The 17,318-nt window shown below is 35.3% G+C and overlaps 1 protein-coding gene across 1 annotated transcript; it reads left to right on the top strand.

Annotated features, from left to right (window-relative positions):
* The first annotated feature begins 8,464 nt into the window (after positions 1 to 8,464).
* Positions 8,465 to 15,468, top strand: LOC121410476 (tRNA methyltransferase 10 homolog C-like). The gene is made up of 2 exons (XM_041602598.1): positions 8,465 to 8,549; positions 13,424 to 15,468. Exon 2 carries the CDS (start codon positions 13,465 to 13,467, stop codon positions 14,827 to 14,829), a length of 1,365 nt encoding a protein of 454 aa, XP_041458532.1. The 5' UTR covers positions 8,465 to 8,549; positions 13,424 to 13,464; the 3' UTR covers positions 14,830 to 15,468.
* Positions 15,469 to 17,318: the final 1,850 nt, after the last annotated feature.

Below are 17,318 nucleotides of genomic sequence, written 5' to 3'. Positions count from 1 at the left end.
ATTTGGGGTCAATGAACTTTGGCCGATTTGGGGGTATCTATTGAATTACAATCAAAACTTTAAAAGTTTTTGGATCTGATTCATGAAACTTTGACATAATAGTAATCAAGTATCACTGAACATCCTGTGCGAGTTTCAGGTCACATGATCAAGGTCACAGGTCATGTAAGGTCAATGAACTTTGGCCATGTTGGGGTTTTTTGTTGAATAACCATCATATCTCTGTAAGTTTATTGGTCTAGTTCATAAAAAGTGGACATAAGAGTAACCAAGTATCACTGAACATCTTGTGCGAGTTATAGTAGTTTTCAAAGTCAGCACTGCTGCTATGTTGAATTGTGTGATGCAGGTGAGACGGCCAGAGGCATTCCACTTGTTTATAAATTTGACAATAAGGACCAACTTGACTGAATCATATAGTATTAGTCAATGCTCATTCCACATGTTCAGGGAGGAATTAGGCGCTGTTTCACTTGACAATGAGGAGAAAAATAAAATATTCCCTATTTCATATAATAAAATACAAAAGAAAAAGTGAGTGGATGAGGTCATCAGTCTCCTCAATTGCCTTCCCACCAGGATGTGCATATAACTGTCTTTTGAAATTAAGCAAAATGTTTGAATTTCAAAGATTTGTTTATGCTTTTTATGCTATTTTTTTATTTACCTGCAATCATCCATAGACACATGATTATATATCCCATTTTAATACCACTACCTTAGTTTTATGGCTTTCAATGACTTTATACTGTTTAATTCTTCATAGTCATGTCATCAATGAATGAAAATTCATTGAATTTGTATTCCCTTGTATTGTGTTATATATTAAAGAAGATTAAACCCTTGAAATAAGTTAGTTTGTGTGAAAGCAATGACAAAAAAGATAAATGAAAAAGTTTTAATTGAAAAGAGCGTTTGAATGTTGATGTCACTAATGCTATGGAAATCCATTGGCAATGCAAACAAGATGTGTTATGTCACACATGAACAACTTTCCCATTTGTGCTCGAAAAATATACCCCAAAGCATCTCTTATATTACCCATTCTGATAAGGACAAACAATTCATTAATGTTATAATGTTGTAAAAGCTGTTCTACATGTCCTCTCATTAAAAAAAGGAGTATACAATATTGCAATTGAATAGATAAAAGGAAAAATGTAAATTTAAAAAAAGATAAAAAAAATATTGGTTGAATTAATTGCCAGTGTGAGAACTTCCATATTTTTAGTGATTTCAATATTGAAATGCTCATAACTTTCTTGTTATTCAAACTTTCTATTTCTTTGATTTTTCTCTTTTAGAAATAATTTACCTGGTTTCAAGAGTCACATTCTTCTTTAATTGCAATGAAGCATGTGAGGAACTTTAATCTTTCCATTATTACACAAGCCTTGCATAATCAATTTGTGATTGTATTGTTGGTCCTGCAATATTAGAAGGCGATAGTACCCAACATTCCAACATTATGTCCGCTTTCTTCTTGAGGTATATAAAATTGCTTGTAGCTTCTTCTTGGCTCTTCATTCTGCTTAACATATATATGTATATAAGCATACATATGGTAGAAACGTTTGTATGCGAGAGTGTGTGTGAGTGTCGGTATGTGTGTCAGTAGTGGGTGTCTGTGTGTTCATAGTTCTTGCAATAGTTTAATAATTATCCGAAAGCATGCATGCTGGAAAATAAGGTCTGTATACAACATGAGGAATTACCAGGGTCTGGCTGCCCTGAAAATAATAGGCCTACATTCATTTTTTTTTTCAGGAAATAATCTAGCACAAACTAATAATTCAGTCTTGAGGGGTGTTTCACAAAGATTGAAGCATGACTAAGAGTCGCACTTAAATCCTGACGCATACATGATATGCAATGCATGATCCTATTGATCAATACACAGTACTGCGCGTCCTCTTGGCATGATCTGACCAATGCGGTCATGCCTTTTATACTGCACGCAACTAGGCATTTAAGAGCAACTCTAAGTCCTACTTAAGTCTTTGTGAAACACCAGGGCACCGTAACACAAAGATTAGTGATCAATCGCTAAATGAATTGACCAATCAAGATCATTTTTACACGCGCATTTGTCACAAAATACTGACTGGGAACCAATCAGAAGTGTTATTTCATATTTGCTATTCATCGCAAACCTTTGTGTTCCAGAGCCCTGGTGGGGGTTTTATAAATCTGTGAGAGCTGTTTGTAAGTTAAGAGCGACTTTAAGTTAAGAACGACCGGTGAACCCTAATTCGCTCTAAATAATCACCAACGAACATTTAATGGTCAATGTCATTTACCGAAAGAAAGGATCACCAGTCGTTCTTAAAGTCGCTCTTTTCTTACGATCAGCTTAAAGGAGAATGAAACTTTTAAAACAAGAAAGCTTGTGTGAAAACAGAAAAATCAAAGAAACAGATCAACGAAAGTTTGAGAAAAATCAGACAAATAATGAGAAGGTTATGAGCATTTGAATATTGCGATCACTAATGCTATGGAGATCTTCACATCGGCAATGCGACAAAGATGTGTGCTGTCAATCGTGAACAACTCCATTACTTTAGTATAGATTGCCTCTCTTATCACTGTATGTGTTCTCGAGGGCATGTAATACAGATTTTTAAAGAATACATCATGGATAAAGAGTTTGTATCACCATAAGAAAAAGCAAAAAAGAGACATTTTGGGGTATTTCATAGTCCATCAAGGGGAAAGTTGTTCATATGTGACATCCTTGTCGCATTGCAATGGGAGGATCTCCAAGTGATTGCAGTATTCAAATGCTCATAACTTTCTTTCTCATTGTTTGTCTAATTTTTCTCAAACTTTTGTTGATATTTTTCTTTGATTTTTCTTTCTGTTTTGACACAAGCCTACTTATCCCCAAGGTTTCATTACCCTTAATTTTTTTTTTTTTTAAATCATATTTATTTCTTCCTCATATCAAATGTAAAAAAAAAATATATATATATATAACATGACATTAAAACTTAATTGTTTCAAGTTAACACATTAACATTTTAACATGGTGAGAAAAGGAATATATATGAATTTCAAATGTAAACTTAAAATTAATCTGCTCAAATTTTTTTAACAACTTATAATCACGAAGGGATAAATACAGAACAGAATCCGGGTACAACAGCAAAAATCTAAATTACGGAAATAAACTTATAATCTGTATATAAAACTCAAAATTCTCCATACTCTTCAATCAAACTGATTAATGAGGAAGTTATATTAATAAAAAAACATACACACAACTTAAAACCAGACCCTTAGCTACACTTAACCCCCCTACCCCCATAAACTACAAATAAAGAATAATAATAATGGTAATAAAAAAAAATAAAAAAAAAAAAAAAAAAAAAAAAACCTAAGTGGTGGAAGACTGTGAGGCTGATTCGTCAAAGTGCTCCCATTTTCTTAAATGAAATGCCAAGGTTCCCCTTTCCGTTGCAAGCCGTTTCTCTTCTTTTCTATTTTCAATTAATTTATCTCTAATTTCCTTTACATTTGGAGGTAACCCCTTTTCCCTACCATGGAAGATCATGAATTTTATCAAAATCATAATGTGGTTTAATAATTGTTCTGTTTTTACATTAGTCCCATTTATTCCAATATGAATTTGTTTCCAAGATATTCTCCTAAGAAACGGTAAGTTTAATTTATCAGCACATTTCTCCCACAGTCTTTTAATTATATTACATTCAAAAAATACATGTTGGTATGTTTCTTCTGAAGTATTACAATATGAACACAACCCATTTATCCGAAGTTTGAATCTGTGTAGATGATGGTTCGTATAGACTATTCTATACAATAATTTAAACTGAAACTCTCTCAATTTGCAAACTAATGTGCACAACCTTGGTCGAACAAAAATCTTTTCCACTTCCTTAACTGTTTATTTATTTATTTATTTATTTATTGTTTCATGTGTGTTCACATCATCCACAATCTCATATATGAAAATACAGTGATACATGTTTATTACATAAAGACAATATTACGTAAAGAAAATATTACATAATTTCTCATTAACAGAGCACACAAAGGTCTTGCAACATAAGCTTGAAGCTTGAGTCATTACAAAACCATTATTTTACACTAACCAGAAAAAAAAAATGATGAAAGGGTATAGATGAATACAGGTACATGTATATACAATATTTACAAAGAAGTATACAGAGAAGATGACACAAGAATAGAAAGGAGGGTACCCCAATTTATATAAGAATATATGCATAATTTGTCAAGCAAATACGACGACATGAACTATCTTCGAAGAAAACATTATATGCCTACATTTTCATCATAGTTTCGAGATGAGCATGCTCTTAACTGCCTTCTTAAAGGAATATGTTTTACGTGAATTGCGAATACTTTGCGGTAAGGAATTCCAAATATCTGGACCATTATGCCTTATCGACTTATGGGCTAATGCGGTGAGAGGATTGTTTAAGTGTATATTAGATGCCTGTCTTGTGTAGTGTGAGTGAACTGCACTATTCGTTTGAAACATAGAAGTAAAAGAGACCGGCAGGAGTCCTGCGTTATATCGAAACATGAATATGGCAGTTTGAAGAAAATGTATGTCGTCAACTTTCAAACACTTTAGTTTTACAAACAGAGGATTTGTGTGGTCTCTGAAACCAGATCGAGTACATATTCGAATAGCTTTCTTTTGCAGAAGAAGAATATTATTTGTCAAACCCTTAGCTGTTGCCCACAGAATATTGCAGTATGAAATGTAAGGTAAAACAAGAGTATTGTATAGCATCAATAATATATTGGTGGCAACGTAATATCTAACTTTGTACAACACACCGATATTTCGAGAGATTGGTGCACTGATGTGATTCACTTGGTCTTTCCAATTAAGTTTTTCATTGATATATACACCAAGGAACTTCGTACATGCTTTTCTTTCAATTGGGGTGCCGTTTAAGTAAATATTTATTGAATGCTTATCATTAGATTTCCTACCACTAAAATGAATGAAATTCGTTTTCATAACGTTGAGAGAGAGTATATTACTTCTAAACCAAGAATCCAACTTTGGCAGTTCAGAGTTAATTGTACGTTCAAGACTTTTGATTTCACGATGAGATAAGAACACACTTGTATCATCCGCAAATAAAGTATACTTAAAAAGATTAGAAACATCACAAATATCATTGATATATACAAGGAATAACAAAGGGCCTAAGATGGATCCTTGCGGAACGCCACATCTCAGAGACAAGATATCTGACTTAAATGAGTTACAGTAGGTAAATTGTTTTCTCATAGCTAGATAACTTGTAAACCATTTTAAAGCTACACCCCTGACTCCATAGTGTTCCAATTTTGAGAGAAGGATTGTGTGGTCTAGTGTGTCAAAAGCCTTACTAAGATCCATGAAAACACCAATCACATGTTCACCAGCTGCAAGAGCACTGGAAACATGATCATAAAATTTTAACAAGGCAAGATCAGTAGAATGTGACTGCCGAAATCCATATTGTTCAGGATTTAGAGACTTGTGTGTATCCAAGAAGTCATATAGCCTATTATACACAATCCTCTCCAGAACTTTAGAAAATGTGGGCAATATGGAGATAGGTCTATAGTTTGAAACAATATTTACATCATTCTTTTTGTGAACTGGGATCACCTTGGCTAGTTTGAAAGAAGAAGGAAACACTCCTGTTAAGAGTGAGATATTACAAATGTAAACAATTGGTGTCACTATTGAATTAATAATTTGTTTCAATAAAACTGTGCTAATTTCATCATGTCCACAAGAGTGACTAGCTTTAAGCGAACTGACTATATTGAAAATTTCAGCACTGCAAGTCGGTCTGAGGAAAAAAGATACTGTAGATGGCTCATGAAGAAAATTTCTATAATTGCACCCGTTCCCAATTATTGTTTTGGCTTGATTTTCGCCAACACTGGCAAAATACACATTAAATGCATTAGCAATATCTTCTGCAGAAGTCAATTCTTTATCCTCAATCACAATTTTCTCTAGGATTTTACTTTTCTCCTGTTTGCATAAAATATCTTTTACAACCTTCCAAGTTGAAGACATATTGCCTTTAGCCTTTTCAAATTTCTTAGAGTAAAACAATTTTCGAGAGCAACGTATAATCGATGTAAGTTTGTTGCGGTATTTTCTGTATTTGTCAATACTATCAGGGGATGGTTTCTTGATACTTCTTTTATACAAACGATTTCTCTTTTTTATAGATTGGAGTATACCAGCAGTAATCCAAGGCCGTTTCCCTTTTTTCTTATCAACTGATTTTATGTATGGAATATGTTTATCAAAATAATAATAGAACTTTTTCCAGAATATTTCAAAAGCTTCCTCAACATCATCACTACTGAGAACATCCTCCCAGTCTTCTGAAATTAAATCAGCATTAAGGCAAGCTACTTTTTCATCGGTAATCTTTCGTTTCATATCACGCCTCCTTGGGAAGTTACCATTTGACTGGTAAGCATTAAGTATGCAAAACACAGGCAGGTGATCAGAGATTTCTGAGTAAAATAGGCCAGACTGAGAATGGCCTTTGATATTCTTTACAAAAATATTATCTAATAATGAAGATGAATGATCACTTATTCTGGTAGGTTTATCAATTGTAGCATGAAATGCATTCGAGTTAAGAATATTTCGAAATCGGACTGAATTTGGACTGTTGCAAAGTACATCAATATTGAAATCTCCCATTACACAAACGGATTTATCGGAATAATTGACAGTTGACATCATTAACTCTAGATCATCCAGAAATGTGACCACATCTGTATTAGGTGGTCTATACACCACACACACAATGAAATTCTTTTCTTTGGGAAGGTCAACCTCAATACATAAACTCTCAGCTGATTCACCCTGGAATGAAAGATCATTCCGGGGCTTAAATGATAGAGAATTTGAGATATACATTAGAAGCCCTCCTCCTCTACCATTCTGTCTGTCTTTCCTAATTTCTTTGTAACCTTCAAGTGTAAAAAGGTTAGGAGATTTATTATTTAGCCAAGTTTCTGAAATGCCTATAATTGAGAAATTGAATCGTAATGAAGATAAGAGCATATTAAAGTTATCATAGTTTTTAGACAGACTTCTTGCATTGCAGTGTAAGAAACTTAGAAAATGTGAGTGTGATTGATCTCCTTGGGGATCATATTCACTGGGTACATAATATTTACAATCAATGTTTTGTTCTAAATGATAATCTTCTAGAATCATTTAAGAGTACAGGAGAATTGTCTATACTCGACATTTCTGCTGGCTGTGAAACACAGGCAAAGATGTAAGAGGTACATAGCGAAAGGAAAAGAGAGAAAGACAGAGAACAATAAAACTATCCTACAAATAAAAATATATAAGAGTAACAAAAGATACATTTAGACCTTTGGGTAAAGCATACCCTAAAAAGATCAAAACAAAAACAAAAATGTATGGATTAAAAAGTGGTATCCAACCCACTTTTTGTCTACAGTAGTTATGAATATAATATAAAGATACGATAGTAAACCTCTCCTATGAGGTAGGTGTTTACACACACAATACAAAAATAAAGACTTTCATAAAGCTATCTTACGCCACCTATAGTAAGGGGAAAGTCTATGGAAAGGACAAGAGAATGAAAGTATCAGTGGCAGGAACAAAGTTCAGATTATAGCAGACCACAGGTTTCTCCTTAAAAAGATGCTGTAGATTGTTTCTGGTGACCACAAAGATAAATAAATATAACACCGCAGCATGCTGAGGACAATGTATCCCAGTGAAGAAGCTTCTTAAAGCTGCACTACGCCCGAAAGTATGGTGCTCCTCCATCACCTCTCCACTGCCCAGCATAGAAGCGAAGTTTAGTTCCTTTTGCATAGAGATCCTGGACTTCCTTCTTATGTTTTCTTTTCTGTTCTAAATCGCGCTTAGTAAGGTCATTAATGAAGTAGAATGTATCATCTTTTAGAGCTTCTCGTGCAGCTTTCATGATGGTGACTTTCTCGTCATATATAAACTTCCATTAAGTTATAAAAAGCAGAGCTAATTTCTACATTATTGCTAATTTGACTTCTATAAACCATTTTTGCATTTATTTCTTCAAATTTATAAACTTTCTTTGTAAATACTATTTCTAAGCTGAGGCCACAGTGGATAGACTTCCTTTCCGGCTGAACGTTTCTTTTCCATTCATGAGGAATTATTGAATATATTTTTCCAATTTTTGTAATTTCTTCTTTACTTAAACCCTTTAAAATAAAATAAGCATCCTTTTTCAATAACCCTTTTTCATCACAAATATGGTGAAGTCGATATATATTTTTCAAAAACAAATTTTCATCAAATAATGTTTTGCCATCCAGCTGAATATATTTATTGTTGTACAAATGAAACAGCCCCCCGTCCCCATTTTTTTTCAACAAATATCGTGTCTCTGATGATCGTGTGCCTTGATCGTGTTGCATTGACGCCCTCTAGTGTTTTAACTGATAAAGACATGCTGTGGAAATCAGAGGACGACGTCGTCTCTAGAATCTTGATAGTAAGTTTTAACCCAAATATTTGCATTTACATTGCCGTTTAACAGTTTTACTTCAAATACAAATTAGGCAATGTATACCCTAGGTGCAAGCACCGCGTATACGTATTACTCTTACTTTACTTTATTGAGCGAGAGGTCACTCGATCTCCTTGCACGTGCATCATGCATGACGTGCCCTTTCTGCTGCTCCACCGCCTAGCCCTCGCTTCGTCAGCGCCAGCGGAGCCCCGTAAGCGGAGCGGAGCGTACCGTGCACTCGGTAATGTAAACAATAAAGCCTGGCTCCAGGCTGGGGTGGTATTCTGAAAATTGTGACAGTTGTCTTCATTATCTAATTCCTCACACGTATTATTTACAGCCGATTTCAAAACATCGCATGCGAACGATTGCAGGTCAAACAGCATGATTATATTTATCCACTCATTCAATGAACAAACAAGGTTATGATTAACCCACTCACACATTGTACGAGGTTAGTATGTACTAACCTCGTACAATAGACCGTGTTTGACCCTGGATTTCAAAGTAGTCGGCAAACATCGCTTCATTGCTGAAGTAATATTTGCCGAAACTCCCTCTCGCTACGCACCGGGGCTCTTGCCGGTAAGTAGCAATAGATTAAAGAAATATGAAAATAATAATAAAATAATAATCATTAAAAAAAAACAAATTTCGCTTACCTCGGCCTCGAAAGTGACTTCGCTTGTCTCTTCCACGGAAATACAAGGAAGCCCGTTGGTGGCGCTAATAATTTCACAAACTTGATTCAGCTCCTCGGTAATTTTATAACTGTATCTAAATTCTTTGAATGCGCAATCCTTATGATTAATTTACTAATTATGGGCACCAATGAATGAAATACCTTCAAAAACATAATTAAAGATTATTATTGGTGATGATAACACTTATTTGCAATGAATTTAAAAAGATGACTAATAAAAAAAATGAAAATAATATACATGCCTGGAAAGAAACCAGCAGTACAGGATTTAACGAACGTCAATAATACGTATACGGTATCCCAAAGTCTATACAATGAAAAGATTGGACACTTCACGGACTTCGCGTAATGCCTTGCGTCGATTTGCGTGTAGAAGTAGTGTAGGTGCCTAGTCTTTCCCTTGTCGTGTCTTTGATATGAATATAAATCGCGCGCCCTCTTTAGGCGAAAATTGATATCCGCGCTGAGCAGTTTTCATCTCCGTAAAATCTTCACTAAAGATCAAGAAAATATACATGTTTTTTAAAAGAAACTTCAAGGAGAAGTCACGGAAGGATCTAAATGATTCGGTAAGTGTCATAGCAGAATGTGATATATAAAATTTTAAGTAATATTTTATGTGGGCAAAAGCCCAGAATTTGAATTTAACTGTGTCGTGTGTGTCGCGTTGCATTCGACTGATATTCCTTCGCACGCGAGATGCTTTGAACCCATGGGTGTGATTAACCCAGTGAACTCCCGACCTTACGTGTAATTGACCATAATCACCTGACTAGCCTACTAGACTCTAGAGGGCGGACACAAAAATATGCCCAATATTCAAGATTTTGAGTGCTCTGTTGAATACAAAAATTATTCCCAAGTAACTAATGAAAAGTAAATTGCAAGTTTGCAACTGTATTGGAAATTAGTAATTTTGGTCACAAAAGAGATATTTTAATGATTTTTTAAAGTGTGTACTATGCACAGCATTGGGCCTTGGCATACCATTACCATAGTCCTACATGTAGATTCCCCACAGGCAGGATGGTTGCAGTGAACAAGTGTATTTATCATGTTTAATTGGATGGCTCAGAAATAAGAGTTTGGGAAAATATTCCACTGATTTTCTGGAATATTTTAATTTTTATGCCCCTGCAGGTCCAGGGGGGGCCCTGTCCATCCTTCCATCCATCCCCCACTTGGTTTCTGTGCAATAACTAAAAATTAATGGATTTAAAAAATTGACCAGTGGTGTGTACTATGACACCAAAATACAGGCTAAGTTCGAATTCGGAGTCCGCAGGACCAAGGACAGGTCACAGCTCATTAAATATGCAAGTTGGTTTCCGCATGATAACTTACAAAATATTCTACAGATATTAAGAATGTTTGGTGTGTGGGTTGATGACACCAAAATACAGGCTAACTGCGAATTCGATATCTGCAATTCAAAGATCACCCATCTAGGTCATTGTTAAATATATTTCATGGCACCATTTACCTTTCTCACAGTGATACTGTCTTTCTGCCTAATTGCAAATTGCTGGTTACAGCATATAAATATTTTAAGGGGATTACCCCTTATCAATATATAGATACACACATATTAAGGCCTGACTTTGAGTACTGTAAACTGATCTCCATCCTAGTCTTGAGGCGGTGCTGCACCAGCCGGAGTTTGCTCAATCTGGAGATTTTAGCCCAATCAGCCCTCTTCGCGATTCATGAAATCCCATTCCCGTCTCCACCATCGCAAGAAGAGCGATTCCTGCTTGAGCTGGGCATCGATGCAATATAATCCGACGCCGTGAATAAATAATCCCTAGTTCGTCTGCACCTGCGAATTAGCTGGATAATTTGTAAAATAATGCGCTATTTTGCAAATTATCCCCAAGTTGACTTGATATTGTAATTTGTAATCTCGAGATTAGTCCTACGAAGTAGCACGATAATTGCATCTCCAATACACATAATCTCGAGATTGTGCAGATCGGGATAATTTATCGGATCAGAAATAGCGCGCTAATTTGAAAACTCGGGCTGGTGCAGATAGTCCTATGGTGCAGGGCAACATGTTGCACTCATATAATAACACATCTCTCTGACTGTCATATCTTCTGTCAGAGATTATTATGGAAAGGGTGAGTCTTATTAAGGTCAAAGGTCTAAATTTGTTCATTATATATATATGCATATTGGTTTCTGCAGATACTAAAACTCTCAAGAACGCTTTGCACTATGCGTGGCACCGCTAATTCCCTCACAGCGGGGTGGTCCATCACGGCACTTTCACTCAGGCGCATGCCGCCCGTATATCAGCCCTAAATCAGATAGGGAAAGTTGACCGAATGCAATTTAAAATGCCTTCATTCAGACCCAATGGGTAATATTAATTTGAATAAAATTTACAGATCATAATCAACGAAATATCATACAAGTTAGGTCTAGATCTATCTCTTCAAATGCATCAGTTCAAATATTTTTCCGAAAAGGTCCATAGCTGAGGCCTGTACTGTGTGAATGAGCTGAGCATGCGAGCTCGGAGCTCCGGCATCACACTCGCCTTCAACTTACACAAATAGGAGTACGTGGGGCACCGGAGGATACTCGACGATGCATCAATCGACGTAGAAACGCCCTGTAGATTTGTCGTTATATTTTTAAAGCAAACACGACCAAATAAATAATCATACCGTCAAAATCAAGTTTGAAGTATGCTTTTCCCCCTCATTGTAATTTTGAAAGGGGAAGTTCACCCTGACAAAAAGTTTATTGTAAAAATAGCAGAAAAAATGATTAAAAATATTGCTGAAGGTTTGAGAAAAATTCATCAAATAATTATAAAGTTATTAGAATTTCAATTATTTGATTTGTGACGTCATATGCGAGCAGTATTTCTACATAGTGAATGGTAAAAAAAAAAATCAATGAAATGTCATTTTCTCCGAAAATTGAAAATGGTTTTCTCTACCTTTTGTATATCAATAGACAAATCATTTCACACCCGATCATGAATAGAAAACAAAATTAAGTCATCAGGAACCATACAAACTTTGAAATTCATGCATTTTATTTTACATAACACATGGGGCAGCTGCTCGTTTATGACGTCACAAATCCAAAACTTTGAACTCTAATAACTTTCTTACTCTTTAACGGATTTTCCTCAAACCTTCACCAATATTTTTTCTGCTATTTTTACAACAAAGTTTTCCTCACGGTGAACTTCCCCTTTTAGACAGGGGCGCACAGGAAATGGTTGAAATAAAGCAAGAAAGACAGACATACATAAATGACTAATATCCAACTTTCTCTGTATGTACCATGGCTGGGTTGAATCAGATTGTAACGTATTTAGTATGTACTGTATGCAAATGGGATCATCTCAGAAGTTCAACCATACATCAAAGACGTACATCAGGAATCTGTACGATACAATATGGATGCTGGAAGTACAGCAAGTCATGTTTTGATTTTGAAAAAAAAACAGAGCTCGAAGGGAAGTTATGTGGAAGAACGTTGTTTACGGCGGTGCCTCGCAGGGACCTTAAAAAATCACTGATCTCAAATTTTACGAGCGGGCTTATCGCGTTATGTAAGCGGGCTCTTACTTTCGCCTGGCGGCTCGCCGATTGATGTTAGATATCATTCCTTTGCCAGAGGGAAGCGATAACAAAGGATTAAGAGGAATTGGAAGAAGGATCTCCTTCTGTAATAGCTCTATGATATTAAGTTCAATCATATTTAATGAATGAATGATGGCGTTAAGCGGGGGCATCTGTGTCCTTTGGACACGTCAAATTTCTAGTTCACAATAAAACTGATTCAAGAGGATTGATTATTTTCAGTACTTGTCAAGTCTCGTGCCTGGTATGTTTTTACAAAATTACAGAAAATTTTCTTGATGGTTTACAACTAAATTAAAAAAATGTTTAGGAAATATGGAAATAGTAAGCATTTCATGGATGTAAAGATGTAATGCAAAATTTCAGCAAGTTTTTTAGTTTTTTTTTCTTCATATGGTATTGGTTGTCAAAATAGGAAAACACTTGTGCTGTTAACCGTCGTCTGAATGCTTTTGATTTTCACTCTGCCCCAACCACATGTAAATGAGAAAATCTATGACTGAATGCAGAATCTATCATTGTTTTGTCTTTTTTATTAATTTCAGGTCCTTACTCTTCAGTGATATCGGATGAATGACATGGAAAGATGTTTCGATATCTTCTTTCACGTTGCATCAAATTTGGAAGCAATCATTGCCATATGCTGTCCAAGAGTAATAACTTCACAAGACCAATAAAACTATTTCAAAAACGTGATGTATACCGACTACAAAGTTTTGTATATGTACATGGGGGAGTCTTGAGAAGGAATGAGACCAACAGCTTTTTTAATGACAAGTCTTCTCATGATCAAGATAGGTTGGATGATACTGAGGACGGGGATATAAAAGAAAAGACACGTAAGGAAATTTCAGAACTTCTAGCTATAGGATGGCAAGCTCCAGAGAAGATTTCTGATCCAGATATTGAACATTTCTTGACTCTCACCTCAAAAAAAGGTCGGAAGAAATTTTTGAGGTTTCTGTTCAAGAAAGAAATGTTGAAGAAGAAAGATAAGATGAAAAGGGAAGAGAAAGCAAGACAAAGAGCTTTGGTTAAAGAAACACAGGATTCTGATGAAGACAGTGATGTTTTTCCGAATCGCTTCTTCCTTCGCATACAAAATAACACAATCATGCAGTTTGAAAAGTGGAGACTTGCTGCTGGTATGAAATTTGGCCCTAAGATAGCATTTGATTTCAGCTATGAAAACTTGATGAGAAAACAGGAGGTAATCAGTCTTGTTCAGCAGCTCATGCATGTAATGAATGCTAATAAACGCGCAAAGGACCCATTTGATATTCATTGGGTTGGCTTAACGTCAGAAACCCAGTCGTTACATGAACTGAATCGTTTACATGGAGTTGCGATGGAACACATTATGGTGAACCATACTGAAAAGGATCTCTTGGAGGTCTTTCCAAAAAAGGACATCATATATCTTAGTGCAGATTCTCCAAATGTCATGAAGTCCTATGATAGTGACAAGGTGTATGTAATTGGAGCATTGGTGGACAGAAATATTATATATACGGGACAATCCTTAGCTAGAGCAAAGAGATTTGGTTTAGAGCATGCCCGACTTCCATTGGACAGGCATCTTCAGTGGACAACAGGAGCCAAGAACCTGACCCTCGATCAGATGATAAAGATCATGATTGAGATGAATACATCAGGTGATTGGGTCAAAGCATTGCAGCATGTTCCAGTGAGAAAGCATGCTGGCCTTCGTTCAGGTCCACATTGGGATCAAGACCAGGAGAGCAAGCATCAAGAGAAATTCAAAAGTAATGACAGCATTCAGAGGAATCCATCGCATTTTGTGGCTAGTCGAACAAAGCAAATTAAGGGTTCATCAAAAAGATCTGGTGTTGGAAAGAGACAAAAAAATCTTGAAGTGGATGATGACACCGATAGTACACTCTTTAGTTCAAGCTCTGGTGCCAAGGGCTGGTTTAGTGGGGATCATTAATTTGTGCAGATAGTAATTATGACATAAATCTAAATAATTAACATTTATTGCAGGTTGTTAATTTGCAACATAGGATAGTTTCTATTTATGTAATCATTTGCTTGAAAACGCATGAAAAGCTGCAATTTTGACATTTATCAACAGGTTTTATGGTATTTGGTCATGAAATGATGAAATTAGTCAGAAATATCTGGGGTTAGTGATGGAAAAAAAATATTCAAGTATACAGGGGATTATATGTATTTGAATCTATCCAAATCTATTCTATTTCAGGTTTCATTTTGTACAATGAAATATGGATTTTCATTTTCATTTGTTCTATTTATGTGCTCAGTATTTGTACCCACCTAATTTTAATCCCAACTGTCTGCTTCACTAAAGTGCTATTAGTCTGATCACTTTGGGTCAAATTTGTCACTTGTTTATGAGTGCACGTACCCACAAATTAACATAGAGTATTCAAATCAGTGTTATAATTCCAGAGTGCAGAGTAAGCATTGCACCAATTTGTGTAGGGTCCGGTTGAGTTTACAAGCGGGTATGACCCTATTCAGATTCCTCTGGATGAGCATTTATTGTTCACATAGCAGGCACATGGCCAGTATGGTTATACATTGAAACATAGTCTGATTAGTGGTGCATGGTTTTTTTCCCAGTTGAAATGGGATGTAGTTGCTGTTTATGACAGTTTAAAATGATTCAGATCTCTTTATGGCCTTAACAATGATTCTAAAAGTACCCAAGTTAATCAGTTTGTCCCATCTGCTTTTGAAGTTGAGCAAAGCGAGTAGAGACATAGTCACATCAAGTAGTCAAGTTGACTCAAGTCGCATGAAAAAGCTATATAAAGGCCACCGCACACCTTACGCCTGTTCGCAATCCGATTTTGGAACAAATTGATTTTGCTAATTTTCTGAGAATATGAATAGAACAAATCATTTTATTAGAGGTTGAAATTGAACGAATACTAATATAACCATTTTGAAAGATTGCAAGCCTTTATTTTGGAGTAAAGGCCAATTTAGTTTCCAGTCGTAGCCAATCGTACAACCGCTGTGACGTCATTACGACTAGATATTAAATTTGCTTTTATTCTAAGAAGGATGATAGCATAGTCACAGATTTGAACATAGGTATTCGTACAATGATTTCAAACATTACACAGTAAGACATTCCATGTCTCAATATTAGCATAAAATTCTACTACGTGTTATTCCAAAATTGGGTCGCAGACCAAGGTGTGCAGTCGCCTTAATGGATGCTCCTCAGAAAATACTTTCAAACAATTCAAACAACTTGTGATAACTCAATAGTAGCAAATAATTTTGAATTTTATTTTAGGGTCGAATTGTTGAAGGGATGGTCCAGGCTGGAGATATTTATATCTCAAAAAATAGAGTAAAATTCACAGAGCAAATTGCTGAAAATTTGATCAAAATTGGGTAACAAATAACGAAGTTATTGAATTTTAAAAATAGGCATTATTCCGGTGAAACAGTTCTAGGCATGTCTTTATGAATATTCATTACGTGGGCTGATGATGTCATATGCTCACTTGTTCTTTTGAATTTTAATAGATGAAATCAGGTTTATTCAAAAATTTTCTACCAAGAACTAAAACAATTGGATTGACAACTGATTAAGTGCATTGATTATTTATTTCTGCAACTTATTTTATCATAATGGAGACACGTCATTTACACATGTATGAAATATTAAACACTTATGATTTCATGTAATAACATAAGAAAAAAGAAATTGGGGATGTGATATCATCAGCCCACCTAATGAATATTCATAACCATGTGCATATAACTGTTTTCACACAATATTGATAAACTTTAAAATTCAATAACTTCATTATTTGTTTTTTGATTTTGATTAAATTTTTTGCATTTTGCTCTGTGAAGTTTGCTCTATTTAGATTTTTTTTTTCTTATGCTTGTACTGGAAGGGTGGGTAGTGTTATGTTAACGGAAATCCCACCACTGTCTTGTCCAACCCCCCAGTTTTGCTAAAAGGGTGTGTTAGGCGCGTTGGAACCCCACTCTTTGTCCAATCCCCCACTCTCCCCCCCCTTGCTTTACGGAAAGGGTGTGTTGGGACTTTTTATAATTTACTATCATGTACCAATAAAGATGATAAAATTGTTTTTAAGATACGCCATTCTGATAAGTTTCATTATTTTGATTTACAAATTGATTGCTCCGTAAGATGCCCATTTTCAGCTTTCGCCGTGCGCTCGCATTATTGGATTCACCAAGTAGTACCTACATGTATTGCCTTTGTGTATTCCATAAAGTTCTCAAAATATCCCTTTTCATATTATGATATTATGTCTGATTTTCAAAAAGTAGGCATTTTAGCTAGCTATGTGTGCTTGTATTGTGATTGGTGAGTTATGTATACCTCAAAATATATTATACCACAAACTACTTAAAATTCCTTTATATGACAGTTTATCAAAAAATTTTATTTGCGCTCACATA

The sequence above is a fragment of the Lytechinus variegatus genome, chromosome 3, assembly GCF_018143015.1.
Source record: "Lytechinus variegatus isolate NC3 chromosome 3, Lvar_3.0, whole genome shotgun sequence".
NCBI classification, from domain to species: Eukaryota; Metazoa; Echinodermata; class Echinoidea; order Temnopleuroida; family Toxopneustidae; genus Lytechinus; species Lytechinus variegatus.
This window is presented reverse-complemented; position numbering and strand designations above follow the sequence as displayed.